General features: G+C 39.5%; 4 protein-coding genes across 7 annotated transcripts in view; 3 read left to right on the top strand and 1 right to left on the bottom strand.

The window, feature by feature from the left end:
- The first annotated feature begins 21 nt into the window (after window positions 1-21).
- LOC104803362 (aspartic proteinase nepenthesin-2) lies at window positions 22-2,028 on the top strand. The gene has a single exon (XM_010527292.1). It carries the CDS (start codon window positions 254-256, stop codon window positions 1,856-1,858), a length of 1,605 nt encoding a protein of 534 aa, XP_010525594.1. The 5' UTR covers window positions 22-253; the 3' UTR covers window positions 1,859-2,028.
- LOC104803370 lies at window positions 1,995-3,203 on the bottom strand. The gene is made up of 3 exons (XM_010527299.2): window positions 2,802-3,203; window positions 2,485-2,526; window positions 1,995-2,393 (listed from the first exon to the last, which is right to left on the bottom strand). Exons 1-3 carry the CDS (start codon window positions 2,995-2,997, stop codon window positions 2,092-2,094), a joined length of 540 nt encoding a protein of 179 aa, XP_010525601.1. The 5' UTR covers window positions 2,998-3,203; the 3' UTR covers window positions 1,995-2,091.
- Window positions 3,204-3,688: 485 nt separating this feature from the next.
- On the top strand, window positions 3,689-7,203 carry LOC104803347 (tobamovirus multiplication protein 1). Its single transcript, XM_010527279.1, has 13 exons — window positions 3,689-3,941; window positions 4,345-4,395; window positions 4,512-4,545; window positions 4,747-4,833; window positions 4,936-4,987; window positions 5,149-5,326; window positions 5,432-5,527; window positions 5,684-5,744; window positions 5,892-5,956; window positions 6,122-6,196; window positions 6,279-6,354; window positions 6,454-6,617; window positions 6,698-7,203. The coding sequence occupies exons 1-13, from the start codon at window positions 3,813-3,815 to the stop codon at window positions 6,719-6,721; spliced, it is 1,092 nt and encodes a 363-aa protein (XP_010525581.1). The 5' UTR covers window positions 3,689-3,812; the 3' UTR covers window positions 6,722-7,203.
- A 242-nt stretch (window positions 7,204-7,445) lies between these two features.
- Window positions 7,446-19,824, top strand: part of LOC104803323 (putative callose synthase 6) — a 15,473-nt gene continuing 3,094 nt past the window's right edge. For 3 of the 4 annotated variants that reach the window (XM_010527256.1, XM_010527254.2, XM_010527262.1), the window contains exons 1-42: window positions 7,446-8,015; window positions 8,243-8,343; window positions 8,797-8,909; window positions 8,997-9,084; window positions 9,165-9,275; window positions 9,384-9,536; window positions 9,924-10,013; window positions 10,096-10,187; window positions 10,309-10,432; window positions 10,545-10,682; window positions 10,772-10,848; window positions 10,938-11,025; window positions 11,336-11,458; window positions 11,576-11,693; window positions 11,823-12,154; window positions 12,249-12,301; window positions 12,392-12,452; window positions 12,847-12,928; window positions 13,015-13,064; window positions 13,165-13,251; window positions 13,410-13,514; window positions 13,624-13,718; window positions 13,800-13,881; window positions 14,150-14,313; window positions 14,464-14,587; window positions 14,698-14,801; window positions 14,899-15,010; window positions 15,097-15,248; window positions 15,608-15,717; window positions 15,802-15,921; window positions 16,018-16,086; window positions 16,182-16,371; window positions 16,448-16,559; window positions 16,999-17,121; window positions 17,239-17,357; window positions 17,466-17,549; window positions 17,778-17,890; window positions 17,984-18,213; window positions 18,433-19,230; window positions 19,355-19,405; window positions 19,482-19,667; window positions 19,753-19,821. In XM_010527256.1, coding sequence (XP_010525558.1) covers window positions 7,805-8,015; window positions 8,243-8,343; window positions 8,797-8,909; window positions 8,997-9,084; window positions 9,165-9,275; window positions 9,384-9,536; window positions 9,924-10,013; window positions 10,096-10,187; window positions 10,309-10,432; window positions 10,545-10,682; window positions 10,772-10,848; window positions 10,938-11,025; window positions 11,336-11,458; window positions 11,576-11,693; window positions 11,823-12,154; window positions 12,249-12,301; window positions 12,392-12,452; window positions 12,847-12,928; window positions 13,015-13,064; window positions 13,165-13,251; window positions 13,410-13,514; window positions 13,624-13,718; window positions 13,800-13,881; window positions 14,150-14,313; window positions 14,464-14,587; window positions 14,698-14,801; window positions 14,899-15,010; window positions 15,097-15,248; window positions 15,608-15,717; window positions 15,802-15,921; window positions 16,018-16,086; window positions 16,182-16,371; window positions 16,448-16,559; window positions 16,999-17,121; window positions 17,239-17,357; window positions 17,466-17,549; window positions 17,778-17,890; window positions 17,984-18,213; window positions 18,433-19,230; window positions 19,355-19,405; window positions 19,482-19,667; window positions 19,753-19,821 — 5,604 coding nt within the window. In that variant the 5' untranslated portion in view covers window positions 7,446-7,804. Of the gene's footprint in view, window positions 8,016-8,242; window positions 8,344-8,796; window positions 8,910-8,996; window positions 9,085-9,164; window positions 9,276-9,383; window positions 9,537-9,923; window positions 10,014-10,085; window positions 10,188-10,308; window positions 10,433-10,544; window positions 10,683-10,771; window positions 10,849-10,937; window positions 11,026-11,335; window positions 11,459-11,575; window positions 11,694-11,822; window positions 12,155-12,248; window positions 12,302-12,391; window positions 12,453-12,846; window positions 12,929-13,014; window positions 13,065-13,164; window positions 13,252-13,409; window positions 13,515-13,623; window positions 13,719-13,799; window positions 13,882-14,149; window positions 14,314-14,463; window positions 14,588-14,697; window positions 14,802-14,898; window positions 15,011-15,096; window positions 15,249-15,607; window positions 15,718-15,801; window positions 15,922-16,017; window positions 16,087-16,181; window positions 16,372-16,447; window positions 16,560-16,998; window positions 17,122-17,238; window positions 17,358-17,465; window positions 17,550-17,777; window positions 17,891-17,983; window positions 18,214-18,432; window positions 19,231-19,354; window positions 19,406-19,481; window positions 19,668-19,752; window positions 19,822-19,824 lie in introns of those variants that run through there. The other variant, XM_019200818.1, reaches the window with a different exon arrangement.

The following is a 19,824-nucleotide window of genomic DNA, read 5'->3' as shown; positions in this document are numbered from 1 at the left end:
TATATATATATATATTATTGAGCAGCATGCCAGCAGCGGTCGTTAAAGTGCAGCCCCATCTGAATCGGTCTTCTTGTGTGTGTAATGAAACTTGAAACCGCGTGATGCAGGAAGAAGAAGACGGCTTTCTGTTTCTCATTCAATTCAACCTTTAATTCACAATTGAACCCACTCCTCCTCTTCTTCTCCTTCAATCCCATTTCTCCATTCATCTCTCTCTCTCTGCGTTTGTTTTTTTTTTGTCGGCGGCCTAATGTCGACCAAGCTCTGTCTCATTCCTTGTTTGGTCTTCCTGTCGGCGTTTTCCATAGCTCTGGCCGGGAAATATGAGCAGAACATCTCCAGCCTTTCTGGGTTTGACTTCCCGGATCCGATGAGTTTCAACTCTGTCTCTTCTTCTTCCGCCGCAGCCAATGACTGCAGCTTCTCCTCCACTGAGCGGGCCCCAGAGTTCACCGGTAAAACGCCGGTGAAGCTTCACCTTAAGCGCCGGCGGATTAACCCAGAAACCGACCGGAAAAAGTCCGTCTTCGATCTCAACGTCAGAGATCTCACCAGAATCCAGTCTCTTCACAAACGTCTCATGGAGAAGAAGAACCAGAACTCTGCCTCAAGGCTCTTGCAACAGAGAGGGAGTGATAAACAATACAAGGTGGAGAAGAAGAAGAGGAATATTACCTCCGGTATATCTCCGGAGGAGCTCTCCGGTCAGCTCGTGGCGACGCTGGAGTCCGGCATGACTCAGGGTTCTGGTGAATACTTCATGGACGTTTTGGTGGGCACGCCACCGAAGCACTTCTCTTTGATCCTCGACACAGGAAGTGACCTCAACTGGATCCAGTGCCTCCCCTGCCACGACTGTTTCGAGCAAAACGGCGATTTCTATGACCCGAAAGCTTCTTCTTCCTTTGCGAACATAACGTGTCGCGATCCCAGATGCAGCCTTGTCTCGTCGCCTGATCCTCCGCGGCCGTGCAAATCGGATAACCAATCATGCCCTTACTTCTATTGGTATGGAGACAGCTCTAACACGACCGGGGACTTTGCGGTGGAGACTTTCACGGTTAATCTCACCACAGGGAGCGGGAATTCAGAGTACAAGAAGGTGGAAAATGTGATGTTTGGGTGTGGACATTGGAACCGAGGTCTCTTCCATGGTGCCTCGGGCCTGCTTGGGTTAGGAAGAGGGCCTCTTTCGTTCTCCACCCAGCTTCAGTCTCTGTACGGCCATTCCTTTTCCTATTGCCTTGTCGATAGAAATAGTGATGTTAATGTCAGTAGCAAGTTGATATTAGGGGAAGACAAGGATATGCTGAGCCATCCAAATCTGAATTTCACTGCTTTTGTGGCCGGGAAGGAGAATCCTGTAGACACATTTTACTATGTACAGATAAAATCCATTCTTGTTGGTGGTGAGGTTCTGAATATACCTGAAGGGACATGGAATATCTTGTCTGATGGTACCGGAGGGACAATCGTTGATTCGGGTACAACCCTGAGCTATTTTGCCGAACCTGCATATACCATTATCAAGAACAAGTTCTCAGAGAAGCTGAAAGGAAAGTACCAGGTGTTTAGAGATTTCCCCATTCTAGATCCTTGCTTCAACGTGTCCGGGGTGGGGAAGGTCCAGCTTCCGGAACTCGGGATCACCTTCGCAGATGGTGCTGTCTGGAATTTCCCGGTCGAGAACACATTCATCTGGTTGGACGAGAGTTTGGTCTGCCTAGCAGTTCTCGGAACTCCAAGATCAGCTTTTTCGATCATAGGCAACTACCAGCAGCAAAATTTCCATATACTATACGACACAAAGAGGTCAAGACTAGGGTTTGCACCCATGAACTGTGCTGATATTTAACCTCTTGCTGATCAAGCTCATGAGGTATTAGACCAACTGTACACAAGTAACACAGGGAAAACAATTCTTTTCCCCTCATTTTTCAGTTCTTTTGTAGATTCATTCAAACAAAACATGTAACACAGTAGAAACAATATTCCAAGCAAAAGATTATACCAGCTATTTTATTACTTGACACTCTCTCTTTAATAGATACAAGCAAAAACTCTACAGCTATATGCATTTTCTGTGAATTACGGAAAGAGTTGGACATAACCAGTTAGTACAGCAATTCCCAGAATCACAAAAGGTGGGAGGATTACAAACGCCCCTATTGTAGCAAAGAAGACGGAATCGTTCCTCTGAGAGACTTCATTAAGGTATGATTGCCTCTTAATGTTCCTTTTCTGCGAAACGGTCAAGAATTTCGGACTCAGTTTCTTTAGGTTTTTACCTAAGGGAATGGTGAAATTGTCGTCTCTCTCGGCAACAAGCTGAGCTAGCTGGTCGCGAATTGAGAGGTTCCTCGAGCCACCAATTCCATCACTCAAGTACCCTGAAGATGCAGAAGAAGGGTGTTCCTATTAGACCATGTTCTACATTGGATTCAAATGCAAGCAGGACAGCGGTAAATGGTGACCACATACCGTCCAAGAGATCAAGCTGTGTGCGCGATGATGACAAAGAACCTTCAAGGAAAGAAAGAAACAGATAGTTTTCAGAACTCGATCAATGGATTTCGCATCAATTAACTCCGAAATCACTCGAAGTCTCGAACACATAATCTAGGTAGAGTGAAGTAAACAGTTGAAGAACATCTCTGTCCAATAGGAATTACACAAGAAACGAAACAGAACAGGCCTGCGGATTACGATCATAATCACGCAACTTGAGCAGCAAAGCTAAGCACATCAATCGATCGAACAGGTAAGTTATCAGAGCAAATTGAATCGATGATATGTACCGGAGAAAGACGAAGAAGGATCGTCGCTGTCGGTGACGCCGCTCTCGCTCTGCTCAGATCGAACGCGGGTTGCAGAAGAAGGATGGGGATAGAGTTGCAGAAACAGACGATGTCTCTGATTCGATGGAGGCGACGTAGATGAAGAGGAAGACGAAGGATTTGGGTGAAGAGACGCCAAGAAGATATTCAATGCCATTACCTGAAGAACGCCACTGCCACTCCTGCAGTTTTTTGTTTGAGAGGCTGGAAAATTTTCGATAACCGCCTTGTTTAGATCTTTTATTTATTAAAAAAAAAGATCCTACACGTGGATTATGACACGTGTCAAGGATGAAACCCTCTGTATAAAAGGGAGGCTTTGGATGGAAAACGAAGATCCAACTTCATTGGGCCCTTTTCCATTGGGCTATGGTATCAACCCAATTACACTAATTAGACGTCAGCCTTTGTCATGCTGATTCCATTTACACAGAAAAAGCGCTTAAGAGATACACTAGATGCTATACATATATAAATATTATTTACATACTTTTTTTTATAATATTATTTACATACTTGCATATATTATATTTTGTTTATATTGTATAAATACGGTGTTAACTTATCAAACGGTCCAAGAGCCAAAGCCACGGCCTTTTTTGCCATTTAGGAATCCTTTAATTAAATGCCTTCTGTCATTTTGTTTTTGCCACTATGCAACAAATTAAATAAAAAAAACCCCACTTTTTGAATTTTTTTTCCAGATTAATAGCAAGTATATTCTAGAATCTCTTCGGCAAAGGCCGTACCGCTTTCTTTCATTTTACAAAAAAAAAAAAAAAAAATCATTGTCCCTAATTTTATATTTTTATTCGTCCTATATATATAAATAAATTAAATATTAAAATTTTTCAGACCAGACCCAGCCCATCCTTTTACATCCATCTGTCTCCCGATGCTTGTTTTTTAATTCCATCGCGTCTTCAATCTCTAAGATCTCTGCATTCGATCTCACGATCGAAGAAGAGAACGATGACGACGACGACGACGGCGACGAGCTTCGAATTGAGAGCGGTCGGATGCTATCCTCCGAGCTTCATCGCCGTCAATCTCTCTCTCGCTTGCATCGATGGCGCTCTCGCTTTCTTCGCTTTCTTTCAGGTGCCCCTTTTTTTTTTTTTTTTCTATCCCCTTCTCCGCAGAGTCTGGGTCTTCGAATTCCGGTTTTTTTTGCTGTGTTTGTGTTTTTGTTTTTACCCGACACGAATCCGATTACGTGAATGTCAGAATTGTGCCAAAAGGCCGTTTAGGTCTGTTCTGAGGATGAAGCATTGTGGTGGGTTTGCTTGGATGTTGAATATTAGCGCTCGGTGATGTGAATGGTGGTGATTAATGGGTTAGGTTGGGGGATTTCAGGCTCTAGGGTTCTTGATGTGGAATGGTTGACATTATTTCCAGGTCAACTGTTTAAACCTGTTTTAGCGTTTCAAGTAGTGGCAGATCTGGTATTGAACTTCCAAGCTTGTCTTATTCTTACTTTTTCTTGTCTGCCTCCTGATTTCAGCTTGCTCGAGTTCACCTGAGGAATAAACGAATTGGGTGGACACGCCAAAAAGTAATTTCCACTCCTCACCTCTTTCGGTTTAGGTTGTGGGCTTTTCTTTAATGGTGATATTGTCTTAGTTTGTATCTGAGACATTGATCGGTGTTGCCCATCAATGGAATTTGCAGGTACTTCATCTTATGATCGGCTCTTCAAACACGGGTAAGCTTGAAGGGATCTTGGATTAAAGCTTTATCATGCATTCCATTAGGGTAACCTAAACTAGATGTTCATCGAATAGGAATGGAGATAAGATGGAGCATAATGTTTCTTGAGTCTACTGTTCCATATTCACAAGATGTTGGACTCTCCGGGGATAACATACTGTAACCAATGAGTAATATTTATTCTATCTATTGGCAGGTTATTTCATTTATTTCATATCTACGATTATAGCAACATGTACAAAGTGGCATCATTGGACCGATGCATTTGGATTTCTACTTATGGGTAAGTTCTCCTTTTTCCTTCTAGGGTTATGCTTTTCTCCTTGGGTGTCAATTCATAATTCTAATCTAGGCTCTAATGAATTGAGTTGTATTGTATTTGCAGCCTTCCCCAAAATTCTATTCCTCGCAACTTTTCTTCTGCTCCTATCTTTCTGGTACGTTTTTTACGGCATTTTCTTTTGTGAAGTGAATCTTTAATACCATGTCCAGCCCCGATTATCTCACCTTGATAACATTTTTCTAATATTTTCTTGGTGTTTTGTCTTTGTATTGTCCTTTTAAATGGATAAGGCAATGATTATTTTTGCTTTTATAGGGTAGATGTCTGCCATCAGGGAAATGACGAGGAGGATGACGATGAAGAAAGTAGCATTCAACAAGTATTGCTTGAGAAGAACAAAAGCAAAGGTGGTTCATCGAGCACAAGTGATCATAGGAAGTGTTGCTCTTTCCATGGCATTCATGTTGGTAGCCGGCAGAAATTTGTTGTTGCGGTATGAGATATCGTCCTTTTGGTCCGTGTATCAAAATTAAGTCAATCATTATAACTTTCTAGTCATGAGATTCAGATATTTCCTTTCGTTTTTCATTTTTGCTAGGTAGTTGTCCTTGTCTTCATCTTAATGATATCATTCGCATTGCTTATCTGGATTGGTTCTGGCAAGAATCTCATCGATCCTTCACTACTTGCTCAGGTTTGTAGTATTCTTCTATCGTACCGTGAGTCCGTGACTATAGAATAAGTGCTATATCACTCGGCTTACATTTGATATTTTATTTTCTTGAAAAAAAATTATGCTCAATGAATAAGAAAACTGAACATGCTACTTTGTCAATATTCTTTTTTGCAGATATATGTAGATATTTTCGCTGCGTTGATCCTTACCACTGGAGGAGGAATAGGTTCTTATGGTGAGTTATCACTTCTCCGGGTCTTTTTTAGATCCGGTAATAAGAAGGTTTTTCTGTAGCATCTTGTGGGAATGCTTCTGTCAATGATTATCATAGGATAATGTCTTCAAGATCTCATTCTAGGCTTTTTTTTTTTCTCGCTTTTAGGTCTGATTCTGTTCTATAAACTAAAGAAGGTGCGGTCTGAGCAAGCTTCATCGGAGATGTGGAAGGTAACGGACATTCTTGTTGTCTCGTGGTTTTCTTTTCTCATGCCCATCTCATCAGAACACAACCTTGTCTATCAAATAACCGGAAACTCTACATCATCTTATTCACAATCGATGCTATAACATCATGAACTGTTAATTTAATATTGTGGGCATACCCATTTCTAGGTATCCCGTTTAGCAGTTGTGTCAGTTATATGCTTTGCGGTGGGTGCTTTGCTCACTTTCCTCACAAACATACCGGTAAATCATCGCCAAGAACTGTCTCAAACCAACCTAAGATTATGTTTGATTTGTTTAACTGAAACAAAAACTCTGTTCTCAGCTCTTCTATCATTGGAACCCGAGCAACCTACATGGCATCGAGGCGTTGATTCTTTTGATACTGTACTACTTCATAGGTGAAGAACATGAATTACGGTCTCTACTTCCCGTCTTAAACCACCTCAAGAAGGTTGGCTCGAGTCTGTCTAGTATTTGACGGGACATTTTGTTACCAGGTTCCACAGTGCCCTCGGCTTTCGTATTGTGGGTTACACGGGATTTACCGCAGGAAAACTCCCCGAGCAGACAAGAAGAACCGAGAAGGATAACTTTCGTCAACTATGATGCTGCAGGGATGCATCAGCAGCACTGGACCTCTGCAACCATGTCAAAGAACCAGGTAACACATTTCTTGCCAAAGACCTGTAGAAAAAAAATGGAATGCAGATTCATTTGTTGAGCCGAATACACATTCTGCAGGTATCCAAGGCGAGTCCCATATGAAAACTGACGACCACCGCAAGAATGGCTGAAGCCTTTTTTTCTCTTCTCGGGTTTGCGATGAGAGCTTGTGGAGACAGAGAACAGTGGCAGACAGACATGGTGGCATTGCTGAGGGATGAAGAAGAGGAAGAAGAAGAAGCTCCTGCTTCCTGCTTCTTCTCTGTCTCGATCTCGTGTAAAAGGACGAAAACGCCCTTTACGTTAGGTTATCTGATCTGAACTGACCTTAGGACAGGAAAAAGGATGTAGTTATGGAAGAGATCACATCTGTAAATGCTTTGTCTTCGGTTGTAGTTGTGGGATGCTGGGTTTGGGTTTGGGTTTGGGTTTGGGTTTGGGTTTCTTCTGTTGTGTCCATATATGTTAGAAGCAGACATTGGATTATACCTTTCATATCAGTTGTGTATTCTCCCTGTAACTTTTTTTCTGTGTTTCTTTTACGTGTTTTTTTTTTACATTTATACGCTTTTTCTTGGGTTAAATTATATATTCAAGAAACCAAGTTTTTTCTTGTGCTGATTGAATGAAAGCAGCATCTACAAAAAGTTTTGATTTTTCAAAATTACCGTTAAAATTTAAATTATCTATAAATTTAAAATTTTACTGAGCTATAAACGGCGTCGTATTGTTTGAGAGCGCGTGAACAGCACGCGTTTTCGGTAAAGAAAAGGTATGTATATACCAAAAGAGCCGTTGGAGTTTTGTCCAGATTAGTCGTCACAGTCTCTCTTCTTCTCCACCCTCACCTTCTTCGCTAAGCAAACGAAGAAGAAGAAGGGTTTCTTTCTTCAATGTCCACTGAAACCAAAAAATAAAGGAAAAAGGCAAAAGAAGGAGATCAAAAGCAAGAAAAAGCCAAGGGAAAAGCAGAAAAGCAGAAAGATAATCACTTCGAACAAAAACCCTTCTTTCTCTGTTGTCTTTTATCGATCTTTTTTTTGCATATAAAGTCCCGAAAGGAGTTCAATAAACTAATATGGTTTCTGGGTTTTTCAATTTTACTGAAATCTTTGCTTCTCCTGGAAGAGAATTGGCGCTGGAGACGGTGGCGGCGGCTGGGATCATCGGTTCACGGCGGCGGTCATGGAGGCCAGTTCGAGCGGTTCGGCGGGTCCGCCTCGGTCGCTGTCTCGGAGGACGCCGTCTCGCGCGACTACCATGATGATTGAGAGGTCTAATGACGACGATAGCGCCATGGACAGCGAGCTTGTTCCTTCCTCTCTTGCTTCCATTGCTCCAATTCTCCGTGTTGCCAATGAGATCGAGAAGGATAATCCGAGAGTTGCTTATCTCTGTGCGTTTGATTCTATACGTTATTCCTTATTCTTGTTCTTGGGTTCACTCATCCATTTTTATCGCTTTTTAGTTCCAAACGTGATATAGCTGCGAATGGCTTTTGTTGACTTTGTCGTTTGACATGGACACATTATCCATCTTCTTCATACGCAATCATGCTTCTTGATTATGTCCAGAGCAACACCTGATGATCTGTCTGATCTTGTCGTGTCTCTGTTTGGTTAGGTCGCTTCCATGCTTTTGAGAAGGCTCATAGGATGGATCCAACATCGGATGGACGTGGTGTTCGCCAGTTTAAGACCTACCTGCTACATAGACTGGAAAGGGTATATCTTTACTTGATTCATATCCTTTCTGTTTTTTTTTAATCTTGATTCTATTTTTAGCTTTTGTGGGGGCGGATTGTTATTTGTTACTGTTTCAAAAAGGAGAGGTTAACCTGGAGTTTTTGGATAAACAAGGCAAAAATATTGGACTTGTAGAAAATACTACAACTGCTTGAAAATGTCTTAAGTTCTCTTTTAGCATGTTGCTGCCGTTTCTCTTTCTTTGTAAGAAGATATCAACGTATATACAGTTATAACCTTGTTGCTTTCTTGTGCTTATAGCAGTCAGTGTTAATGTCGGAAAGGTCAAAATTGTTGGTGATCACCGAACGCAAGTGAAATGGATTGATAAAGCCTAATGGAGCAAGTTCTTGTTAGGCAAAAAAAAGATATCCCTTTGATATCGTACTTGATCAAAATGATTACGGAGCTAACACTTTCTATTGGTTTCAGGAAGAAGTAGAAACAAAGCCTAAACTGGCAAAAAACGATCGCCGAGAAATTCAGGCATATTATCAGAACTTCTATGAGAAATATATTAAAGAAGGGGAGCGATCAAGAAAACCGTGAGAAGTCGTTTCTCAATCTTTAGTTAGCAGAGCATAGTGATACGTAACTCCTTGTGATTTTCATCTTTCTTTTTTCCATTGAAGGGAGGAGATGGCTAGGCTTTACCAAATTGCCTCTGTATTGTATGATGTTCTGAAGACAGTTGTACCTTCCCCAAAAGTGGATGACGAGGTTCGATTTATTTGCGTATTAGATTTATCCAAATGGTAATTAGATTTGAATGAGTTTTAAGGTTGTCTTTGTGATTTTAGACCCTTAGATATGCTGAAGAAGTCGAGCGGAAGAGGGAAAGATATGAACACTATAACATTCTTCCATTATACGCTGTTGGAACCAAACCAGCGATTATGGAACTTCCCGAGGTGGTCTATGGATGCACATTATGATTTTTTTATGAAATCAGTAGAGAGGATCAAGCTATTTACTCTCCTTTATATTCTTCTCATGTTTTCCGTTCTCTGGCAAAATAGATCAAAGTAGCGGTCAATGCTGTCCAGAATGTGCATAATCTTCCTCGAGTCAGAGCCCACGTGCTGTCAAGTGCACCAGATGAAAAGCTTAAGGCCAGAAGTCGGCCTTTCAATGATATACTTGAATGGCTTGCTTCTAATTTTGGGTTTCAGGTAATGTGTTGCTTGAAGTTCATTATCCTTCTATTTTGGGTATCCCATCGATTCGTAGTGATTTTGACGAATTGATAATGAGCTCGAATGATGTCGTTGTTTGTGAATCTTCTGTGGTGTGTCGTTTCGATGTTACATTTTTCTCGTCTCTCTTGTACGTAGAAAACCATGCTGCCAGGTTTTACATTATCTAATGGTGTCCTCTGTAAGAGAGAGAGATAATCAATTTTGATTTGAGAACCATGCTTTGAGCCTAACTTCCAGAGGCTTGAACAATTTCTATCCAGACAGTTCCAATTCCTCTTTTATCTTTGTTGACCTTCCTCTGATGAAGATTGGTTCTGACTTCATGTTTGTTTACCTGTAACCTGCCCATGGTGATTGAAGAGAGGGAATGTAGCAAATCAGAGAGAACACCTAATATTGCTTCTTGCCAACTCTGATGTGAGAAACAGAAATGCTGAAAGCTACGATGAGGCGAGTGTTCTTGCATAGGTTGGCTTAATATTGTCTCCGTCATATCTTATTTGATATTCTTAATGTTGTAAGGTTATTGCAGTTGAAATCTAGCACTGTCATGGAGTTAATGGACAAAATTTTCAAAAATTATTGCTCGTGGTGTAAATACTTGCACTGTAAATCTAATCTCAGGTAAGTCATTAGCTTTGTATCTAACTGCATGCTAAGTTCAGGTTTGATACGAGTACTTCTTGCATGATCTTGTCTTTCGTCATGTGTCTGACATTGGATTCTTTGATTATGTCCTTAAAAGGTTTCCGGAAGGTTGTGATGAACAACAGCTGCAGCTCATCTATATTGCTCTGTATCTTTTGATATGGGGAGAGGCTTCGAATGTTAGATTCATGCCCGAGTGCATCTGCTATATTTTCCATAATGTAAGTGTTCTCAGCTGTAGTCTGAAAGATTACAAAATTAATCCATTGTTCTCTATTTTCTAGTATTGTACAATCTCAAAGTCATTCCCACTTTTTGGTTGATGTTTTCAAGATGGCAAATGACGTCTATGGAATTCTGTTCAGCAATGTTCAATCTGTAAGTGGCGACGCATATGAACCCGAAGAAATTATTGATGAAGAATCGTTCTTAAGAAATGTTATAACTCCAATCTATCAAGTTATACTCAAGGTAGACAAGTTTATGGTTATTTGTGCTGTTGCTTCTTGTTTTGGAACTGTATAAAATCTCCTGACAAAAAAATGATTGCTGTTGTAAAGGAAGCCAGAAGGAACAAAGGGGGCAAGGCAAGCCACTCAAGGTGGAGAAATTATGATGATTTAAATGAGTACTTTTGGTGAGTTGCTGGAAGTATCCGCTTCAATATTAATCACACATGCATATTTGATCCAGTGTCTGATTGCTGAAATTTTTGTTCTTTTAAAGGTCAAGGGCATGCTTTAGGATAGGATGGCCCCTGGATCTGAATGCAGACTTTTTCATATACTCTGACGAGAATAACCCACAAAATGAGGTTAGTTTCTTTCTTTTCCATTTGATTATTAAACAATGTAGCTGAAGTTCAAATTTTGTATCAGTCATTTGGAAAGTTGTATGCGTTCTAGTCTGAGATTATAGTCCTTCGTTTCATTCCAAAAGTCTTTCATGCTTTGGCAGTAAATTGTTGGTTTATATCACCATGTAAATTCTAAGAGCTCAGGTTAAAAAATGGGAAGAAAGGACACTTTATATATCTTTCTCTTATGTTTCCTGTTAGACAACACATAGACCTTTCATTTTGAGATATATCAGAAACGCAATCATTTGAGTTCAACTTATTGCAGAGGTCTAATCAAGCAACTAATGGCCAAAGCAAGCCCAAAACTGACTTTGTTGAAGTTCGTACATTCTGGCATCTCTTCAGAGATTTTGGCCGAATGTGGATCTTCTTTGTCATGGCTTTTCAGGTAATTTCATTGTAATTTAAAGATGTCTTACTTTTGTATGAATGAACTGAATTTCTTTATTTTCTTTCGGTGACTGCTGCCAATTATTGGATTTTTTCCTTAAAATATTTTTTGTAGGCTATGGTAATCATTGCATGGAGTGCTTCTGGATCTTTGGCTGGTCTTTTTGACGAGGATGTTTTTAAAACCGTGCTCACCGTTTTTATTACTGCGGCCTATCTCAATTTCTTACAAGGTTGTGGTTCCATTGATTTTTTTTACGTTGCTCTTGTCCCCTGATCTAATTTAGTTATAGCAGAATATGTCTTATTTGGTTTTCTAATAGTGATCTTTGCCCTCTCTTTTTTCCTCCTATATCTTACAGTTGCACTTGATATCATCCTTAGTTTCAATGCCTGGAAGAGCTTTAAGTTCTCTCAAACGCTGCGGTATCTCCTCAAACTTGCAGTTGCAGCTACATGGGCAGTTTTGCTAGCAATAGCTTACTCAAAATCGGTCCAAAACCCTTCTGGAGTTGTAAAGTTCTTTAGCACTTGGACTGGGGAATGGCAGAATCAGTCCTTCTATAAATATTCTGTTGCATTCTATATATTACCAAATATACTGGCTGCTTTGTTGTTCATCTTTCCTCCATTGCGAAGATTCATGGAGCACTCAAATATGCAAATTATCAAGCTAATCATGTGGTGGGCTCAGGCAAGCATCAAACTACTGCTTATGATTTAAGTATGCTATATTCAATATTAGTTTGGGTTCATCTTTGTTTCCTTATGATTTTTCCTTCTGGCAGCCAAAACTATATGTTGGAAGAGGTATGCATGAAGATATGTTCTCTCTTTTCAAGTGAGTAAAAAACATCTCTGTCTCCATGCTCTATACTTCATATATCTTTTATGCCCTTAGCCTGTTCTTTACACAACTCACGATGCTCAGATATACATCCTTTTGGATTATGCTACTGCTCTGCAAGCTTGCCTTTAGCTACTATGTGGAGGTTTGATTTTCCTTTATCTTAGTTTTGTGAGTTACTTAATAGTTGTTCTGACATACGAATTTTGGATACACATGTGAACTATGCATTTGTGTAATACTAATTTACTGCATAAAAATTAATGTGTTTGATTAGCACCACCTACAGTACCAGCTCCAGTTGAATACACAAATGCCATCAGTATTGGCTTCTGAAATAGACATATTTCTTTCACTTGATACTTTTGTTTTATTAACTCTTCTCTGCAAGATTTGACATGCATTTTTTCTGTTAATCCTGTTTTTGACGAGTTTTAGGCAGGTCTCAATATTCAAGTTTGTAACTTCTAGTTGGATTAGGGTCTCCCAACTATGATATATATTTGGCCTTGCTGACCAAAATTGTATTTTGCAAACAGATAGTGCCCCTTATTACTCCTACAAAGATGATTATGCGTTTGCATGTTCATAGCTATCAGTGGCATGAATTTTTTCCGAATGGTAAATTTTCCGGATGCTCTAATTTTTTCATGGTTTCACCCTACAATGTGCTATGCCTAAGCTAACTAATTTCTCCTTTGATGTAGCAACTCACAATATTGGAGTAGTTATTGCTGTATGGGCTCCAATTGTGCTTGTAAGTAGAGGTTAAAGAAGTTCTCAGGCACAAAGCAAACATTATATCAAAACCTTCTACGCGACATAATTATTTTCAAACAATTTTATATCATGAGTAGGTCTATATCATGGATACTCAAATATGGTACGCTATTTTCTCCACTCTATTTGGAGGAATACACGGGGCCTTCAGTCACTTGGGAGAAGTAAGTGTGTTTTGTTTCCAGAACACCATGAAAATTTTAAAACTGTTATAAATTGCCCAGAGAAAATACAATCTCAAATAACATTATTAATATGGAATGCACAGATTGGTTTAAATTTTGGTGATGATTACTTGTTGACATGCTAGGGTTTTTTGTAGATACGTACTCTTGGGATGTTGCGGTCCAGATTTGAGTCGATACCCATTGCTTTCAGCCGCACTCTCATGCCATCATCAAAACAGGGTGTGAGGAGAAAACATGAGGTAGCACAAAGAGAAATATTGTATATGAAATATTTGTTTTATGTATAGCAAGGAGAATTACACTTTTCTTTCTTTCCCTCCTCCTTAGATTTACTTTTGTGAATTGTAGGATGATTTTGTGGACCAGAAGAATATCACAAATTTTTCCCAGGTGTGGAATGAGTTCATTTACTCTATGCGAAGTGAGGATCTGATCAGTGACAGGTTGGAATTTTCTTTAAGCAAACCGATGTATCAACGGAGCATGTATGTTGTGTAACATTTTCTGTTTTTAATGTGACCCAGAGATAGAGATTTGCTGCTTGTTCCATCTTCTTCTGGTGATGTATCTGTCATCCAATGGCCTCCTTTCTTGCTTGCTAGTAAGGTAAGAAAGAAACTCATTTCTTTCTATTAGCAGATAATGTTTCATTGATAAGATGTTTCGGTAAGATCTTTCGTCACATTACAAGAAGTTATCACTGAATGACAGACTCTCCCCTTACTAAAAGCTCAAATGGCTTAACGGCTATTCCGTGTTTATTTTGATCCTTGTAAGCCAATAGTAAGGAACTATGAGAAAAATCAATTCATTCATTTAAGGAATGAAAATCAAATTCGTTCATCAGGTGCAATTTACTTACTTAATGCCGCAGATACCAATTGCTGTGGACATGGCAAAAGATTTCAGGGGGAAAGAGGACACTGACCTATTTAAAAAGATTAAGGGAGATAGTTACATGCATTCTGCAGTTATTGAAAGTTATGAGACACTGAAGGACGTAATTTTTGCTCTGCTGGAAGATGAGGCTGATAGAAGGTACACCAACTTAATCCTATGTACTGTAGGTGCTAGTTAGTTCCCTATCTTATTATGTGATTTTGGGGGGCAAAATCTTCTTTCCATAAATTTGCATTTCATATCTTCCTGTACTATAAGGACTTATGTCTTATTTATGTGTGAATTTAGGGTCATGAAGCAGGTATTTTACGAAGTGGATACTAGCATAGAGCAACAGAGATTTATATATGAATTCCGGATGAGTGGACTACCGCTTCTCAGCGTTAAGTTGGAGAAGTTTTTAAATATGTTGGTAATATCAATATACATAGTTTGGTTTGCAGTCAGTAACTAATTAACCCTGAAAGGGGTGAGCACTAATGTTTGAATCCTTTTTGCGCTAATATTCTCATAACTGAACAGCTATGCAACTATGAAGACGAGGGTACATACAAGTCTCAATTAATTAATGTGTTCCAGGATGTTATCGAAATAATAACTCAAGATGTTATGGTCAATGGCCATGAGTGAGTACATCATGTGATGGCTATGTTTTTTTCTTCTTCTAATTTTATGTAAAGGTGTGTTAATTCAAAGGTTATACACGTTACATTCTAATTGTAGAATCCTCGAAAGAGCTCGTGTTCACTCCCGGGACATTGAAAACGAGAAAAAGGAGCAGAGGTTTGAAAAAATCAACATTCACCTCATAGGTAACAAATCTTGGAGAGAGAAGGTACCTTCTTTTTAAGCAACTAATAATCTTTCATCTGAATTACTGTCTATAATTTATTACCTGTGATAAGTGGCACTTCTTCGTAGGTTGTTCGGCTTCATTTGCTTCTCGCTGTCAAAGAATCTGCAATAAGTGTGCCTCAGAACTTGGAAGCTCGCCGCCGTATCACGTTCTTTGCCAATTCTCTGTTTATGAATATGCCTAATGCTCCAAGAGTACGGGACATGTTCTCCTTCAGGTGATTTATATCTGTTAAGGAAGGTGCATAGTCAGTTTATTGGAAAATTAGACGAAGGATTTCAGTGAATATGCCTATTTGCATTACCATATCATATTTTTTGAACATACATCTGAAGTATGTGTGAAATATAAAAGGAAGTCATTCTTCATAATAAAACAAAATTAGTAGTAACATACCTCAAACTCAAAGCAATGCTCTGCATTTAATGCAAGAAAATGGGATGGATGACATTGGAATGCAGTCTATGAAAAATCACATCTTCTAGTTAGTGGATGGAAACCTTTAACCATTAGTATCACTGCGATTGATTATCCCTTTTTTATCTTGAGTAAAGGCTGCTTTTTGTTCGTGTTCAGTGTTTTGACTCCTTACTACAAAGAAGATGTTCTTTATTCTGAGGAAGACCTTAACAAGGAAAATGAAGATGGGATATCAATATTGTTTTATCTACAAAAAATATATCCCGGTAAGTTCTAGAATCTTGCCGCATCAGTTCACTCCTTTTTTTTTTTATAAGCTCAAGTTTTCTGATTTAATTTCTGAAAACTAGATGAGTGGACTAACTTTTTGGATCGCACTAATGATCCGAAATTTGAGCTTTCTGAGAAAGACAAATCAGAGCTTCTTCGTCAGTGGGTTTCTTACAGAGGGCAGACATTAGTGAGAACAGGTACGGATGCTGATAGACAAGACTGCGTGGTCTTTAAGTATGAGCCTGTCTATATGCATCGTGATCAGTAGAGTCTCTTGCATTTATATCTGCCAGTTAGGGGGATGATGTACTACAGACAAGCTCTGGAGCTTCAATGTTACCAGGAAGTTGCAGAGGAAAAAGGTTTGTGAACCCGTAGGCAATAGCATATGAACACCTATTGATGCATTTTGAACTAGATTGGAAGGACTTTTAGTACTGTTTGTTCTCTCTTGTAGCCAATTTCAGTGTCTACCGAGCCAGGACATCTAATGATGAGGATCAAAAGGCTTTCCTCGATCGTGCTAAAGCCCTTGCAGATATGAAGTTCACTTATGTAGTCTCTTGCCAGGTTTATGGCAATCAGAAAAAATCAAGTGATCTTCACGACCGTAGTTGCTACACCAATATTCTACAACTCATGCTGAAGTAATAAGAAATTTCTCAAATGTTTTCTATTAAAAAATTTACAATCCATTTGAATCAGTTCTGTCAAATCATGTAGGTACCCATCATTACGGGTTGCTTATGTGGACGAGAGGGAGGAGAAAGTGGAAGGAAGATCTCACAAGGTTTATTACTCCGTACTTCTCAAGGGAGGCAACAAGTTTGATGAGGTATGTAATTTATTTCCAGTGGGCATGTGGAAGGCAGTTCCCAAAGTTATTTGGTTGATTTTTAATGAAACACGTATGTCTATCTTTGCTATTCCTTTGCTTATAGTTCTCCAAAATATCTTCAGAACATGCAAAGGTTAATTATTTGAAATTATATAAAGAAGTGATGATGTTTACATGATAAAGATGGATCCAAGGTGTGAATCATTTCAAATTATATCAATAATTGCTGGAGTGTACGTGACTTGTCATATAATACGCTTCATTTATCCTTTTCTAATCCTTCACACTCCTATCTACATGTTTCTGCTTTTTTTTATTTGCATGCTATTCTTCTTGCAATCTTGTGGTTTGGGCTTATGTTGTTTCAGTTTGAAAGACACCAGTTTTTATGCTAATAAGATGCGTGTACATGCCAATTTCCCTCTTGCACCTTTAGGAAATTTACCGAATCAAGCTTCCTGGTCCTCCAGCTGAAATTGGTGAAGGAAAGCCTGAGAACCAAAACCATGCTATTATTTTTACCCGTGGTGAAGCACTCCAAACTATAGACATGAATCAAGTAGGTATTTTTTTTACTTCTTATTACCTTACATTCTTGGGATTAAGACGATATTGACGTTGGGTGTTATAACCTTACATTGCACGTCAGTGTGCTCATGGTAGTTCTTTTTTTCAGGACAATTACTTTGAAGAAGCTTTCAAGCTAAGAAATGTATTAGAGGAATTCAAAAAAGAACGTCTAGGCAGGCGCAAACCAACAATTCTGGGACTCCGGGAGCATATATTTACTGGAAGGTGCACCTGCAACACATAGTTTCATACATCATACAAGAAGGAAGCTCTATATTTATTTCATACATCGTATTGGCCTGTTCTCATTTCTCTCTTTTTCATGGTGTGTAGTGTTTCATCGCTAGCTTGGTTCATGTCCAATCAGGAGACTAGTTTTGTGACAATCGGCCAAAGAATTTTGGCAAATCCTCTGCGGTATACTCTTTTCCTATTCTCTTTTGTTTCCCCCTTCCTCTGCTTTTCTTCTTGGGAAAGAACTTTTGACAAATGTGTCAAAGTTGACATAGAGCCATGCAGTTGCAAAGAGAAAAAAAATGTCTCACACAAATCTTGTTGGTTCATCTTGTATTTACCTTTCAGATGGCCAATGTGCTGTTTCTTTCATCCTCACTCATTTCTTTTGTTTATGTTCTATCATTGCAGGGTTCGTTTTCATTATGGTCATCCTGATATATTTGACAGAATCTTTCACATAACAAGAGGTGGCGTGAGCAAGGCTTCGAAAATAATAAATTTGAGTGAAGATATTTTCGCAGGTAACTAATTATTAATTCTCTATATATGGAGCCTCAATCATAGAGGTTCGATGGTTCGCTAAAACGGCTATGAATTGTCTTGGTGATGTCTAGGATTCAATTCAACTCTTCGGGGGGGATATGTTACTCATCATGAGTACATTCAAGTTGGAAAGGGTCGGGATGTGGGGATGAATCCCATCTCAATTTTTGAAGCAAAAGTAGCGAATGGAAATGGGGAGCAGACACTAAGTCGTGATGTTTACAGACTGGGGCATCGGTTTGACTTTTACAGAATGCTCTCTTTCTATTTTACAACTGTTGGATTCTACTTCAGTAGCATGGTAAGCTCCTCCAGAAATCTCCCAAATTTTCCTTTGGTTTTGCTGGTTTAAAGGATTTTTGGTATCTGATTTGTCCTGTTTGTGGCACCATGTCTATAACGCCGTTTTCCTTATTGATGTCTGATATTTTTCATGCACCAAATGCCATTGTTTCCATTTTAGCTAGCAGTGCCGAGTGGTATATATTTGGTTACAGATTTTGCCATGTGCTTGTTTCAGCTTACCGTCCTTACTGTGTACGCATTCTTATATGGGCGTATGTACATGGTTATGAGTGGATTGGAAAAGGATATCATCCAGATTGCAAGCAAGTATCAGATCACAGCCCTTGAGGAGGCTCTTGCTACCCAGTCAATATTTCAGCTGGGTTTCATAATGGTGCTACCGATGATAATGGAAATCGGTTTGGAGAAAGGGTTTCGTGCTGCTATTGGTGATTTTATCATAATGCAGCTGCAGCTCGCATCTGTCTTTTTCACATTCCAGCTGGGGACAAAGTCTCATTACTATGGAAGGACTATTTTGCACGGTGGTTCTAAATATCGACCTACTGGGCGGGGATTTGTTGTTTTTCATGCTAAGTTTGCAGAAAACTACAGGCTGTACTCGAGAAGTCACTTTGTGAAGGGACTGGAGTTACTGGTACTGTTGGTGGTTTATCATGTCTATGGAAGTTCATACCGAAGTTCAAGCCTTTATCTCTACATAACCATATCAATGTGGTTTCTGGTGTCCTCATGGTTGTTTGCTCCGTTCATATTCAATCCGTCTGGTTTTGAATGGCAAAAGACAGTCGATGATTGGACTGATTGGAAAAGATGGATGGGAGATCGTGGAGGTATAGGCATCCCCACGGATAAAAGCTGGGAGTCATGGTGGCATGCAGAACAAGAACACCTCATGTACACGAATTTAAGGGGGAGGATTGTGGAAATCGTCCTCGCACTACGCTTTTTCATCTACCAGTACGGGATTGTTTACCAGCTCAAGATTTCTCACCGCAGCAAGAGCTTTTTGGTATTGGTCATAGGCCCTTCTTGGAATCTTTGTTGCTTCTTTCTTATCTGTGTCTGATTTCTGGCATGATCCCTCAGGTGGTTCATATAGGCCTTCACTTCACATCCTTCTAACTTTCTTGTAGGTTTATGGACTTTCTTGGGTTGTCTTGCTGACAGCAATGCTTGTCCTAAAGGTTGGAAATTTTCTTCGTTTCCCGATATGTTGTTGTTAACAACCCTTTGCTGAAATTACCTGTTTTGATGCTATAGATGGTTTCGATGGGTAGAAGGAGATTTGGAACGGATTTTCAACTAATGTCGAGGATAGTAAAGGCGCTTCTCTTCCTAGGCTTCATGTCAGTAATGACTGTGTTATTTGTAGTGTTTGAGCTGACATTGGCAGATCTCTTTGCTTCGGTTCTTGCTTTCTTGCCAACGGGGTGGGCGATCCTCCTGGTAAGTACTTCTCTGAAAACCTTCTGGCAAATGAGATGATGAAGGACGAATGAAAGAATGATTTGAAGCGTTTTCTTTAATCCAGATAGGGCAAGCGATGAGGTCGGGGATAAAGGCGATGGGGATATGGGATTCGGTGAAGGAGCTAGGAAGAGCG

The sequence above is a fragment of the Tarenaya hassleriana genome, unplaced genomic scaffold, assembly GCF_000463585.1.
Source record: "Tarenaya hassleriana unplaced genomic scaffold, ASM46358v1 Cleome10, whole genome shotgun sequence".
NCBI lineage: Eukaryota > Viridiplantae > Streptophyta > Magnoliopsida > Brassicales > Cleomaceae > Tarenaya > Tarenaya hassleriana.
Note: the sequence above shows the minus strand (reverse complement) of the source record. Positions and strands in the feature narration are given on the sequence as shown.

Coding starts and splice junctions, on each gene's coding strand:
- LOC104803362 (XM_010527292.1), top strand. CDS start 254: ATGTCGACCAAGCTCTGTCTCATTCCTTGTTTGGTCTTCCTGTCGGCG.
- LOC104803370 (XM_010527299.2), bottom strand. CDS start 2,997: ATGGCATTGAATATCTTCTTGGCGTCTCTTCACCCAAATCCTTCGTCT. Junction 2,527..2,801: donor TCCTTCTTCGTCTTTCTCCG/GTACATATCATC, acceptor CTTTCCTTGAAG/GTTCTTTGTCATCATCGCGC. Junction 2,394..2,484: donor ACAGCTTGATCTCTTGGACG/GTATGTGGTCAC, acceptor CTGCATCTTCAG/GGTACTTGAGTGATGGAATT.
- LOC104803347 (XM_010527279.1), top strand. CDS start 3,813: ATGACGACGACGACGACGGCGACGAGCTTCGAATTGAGAGCGGTCGGA. Junction 4,396..4,511: donor TTGGGTGGACACGCCAAAAA/GTAATTTCCACT, acceptor TGGAATTTGCAG/GTACTTCATCTTATGATCGG. Junction 5,528..5,683: donor ATCCTTCACTACTTGCTCAG/GTTTGTAGTATT, acceptor TCTTTTTTGCAG/ATATATGTAGATATTTTCGC.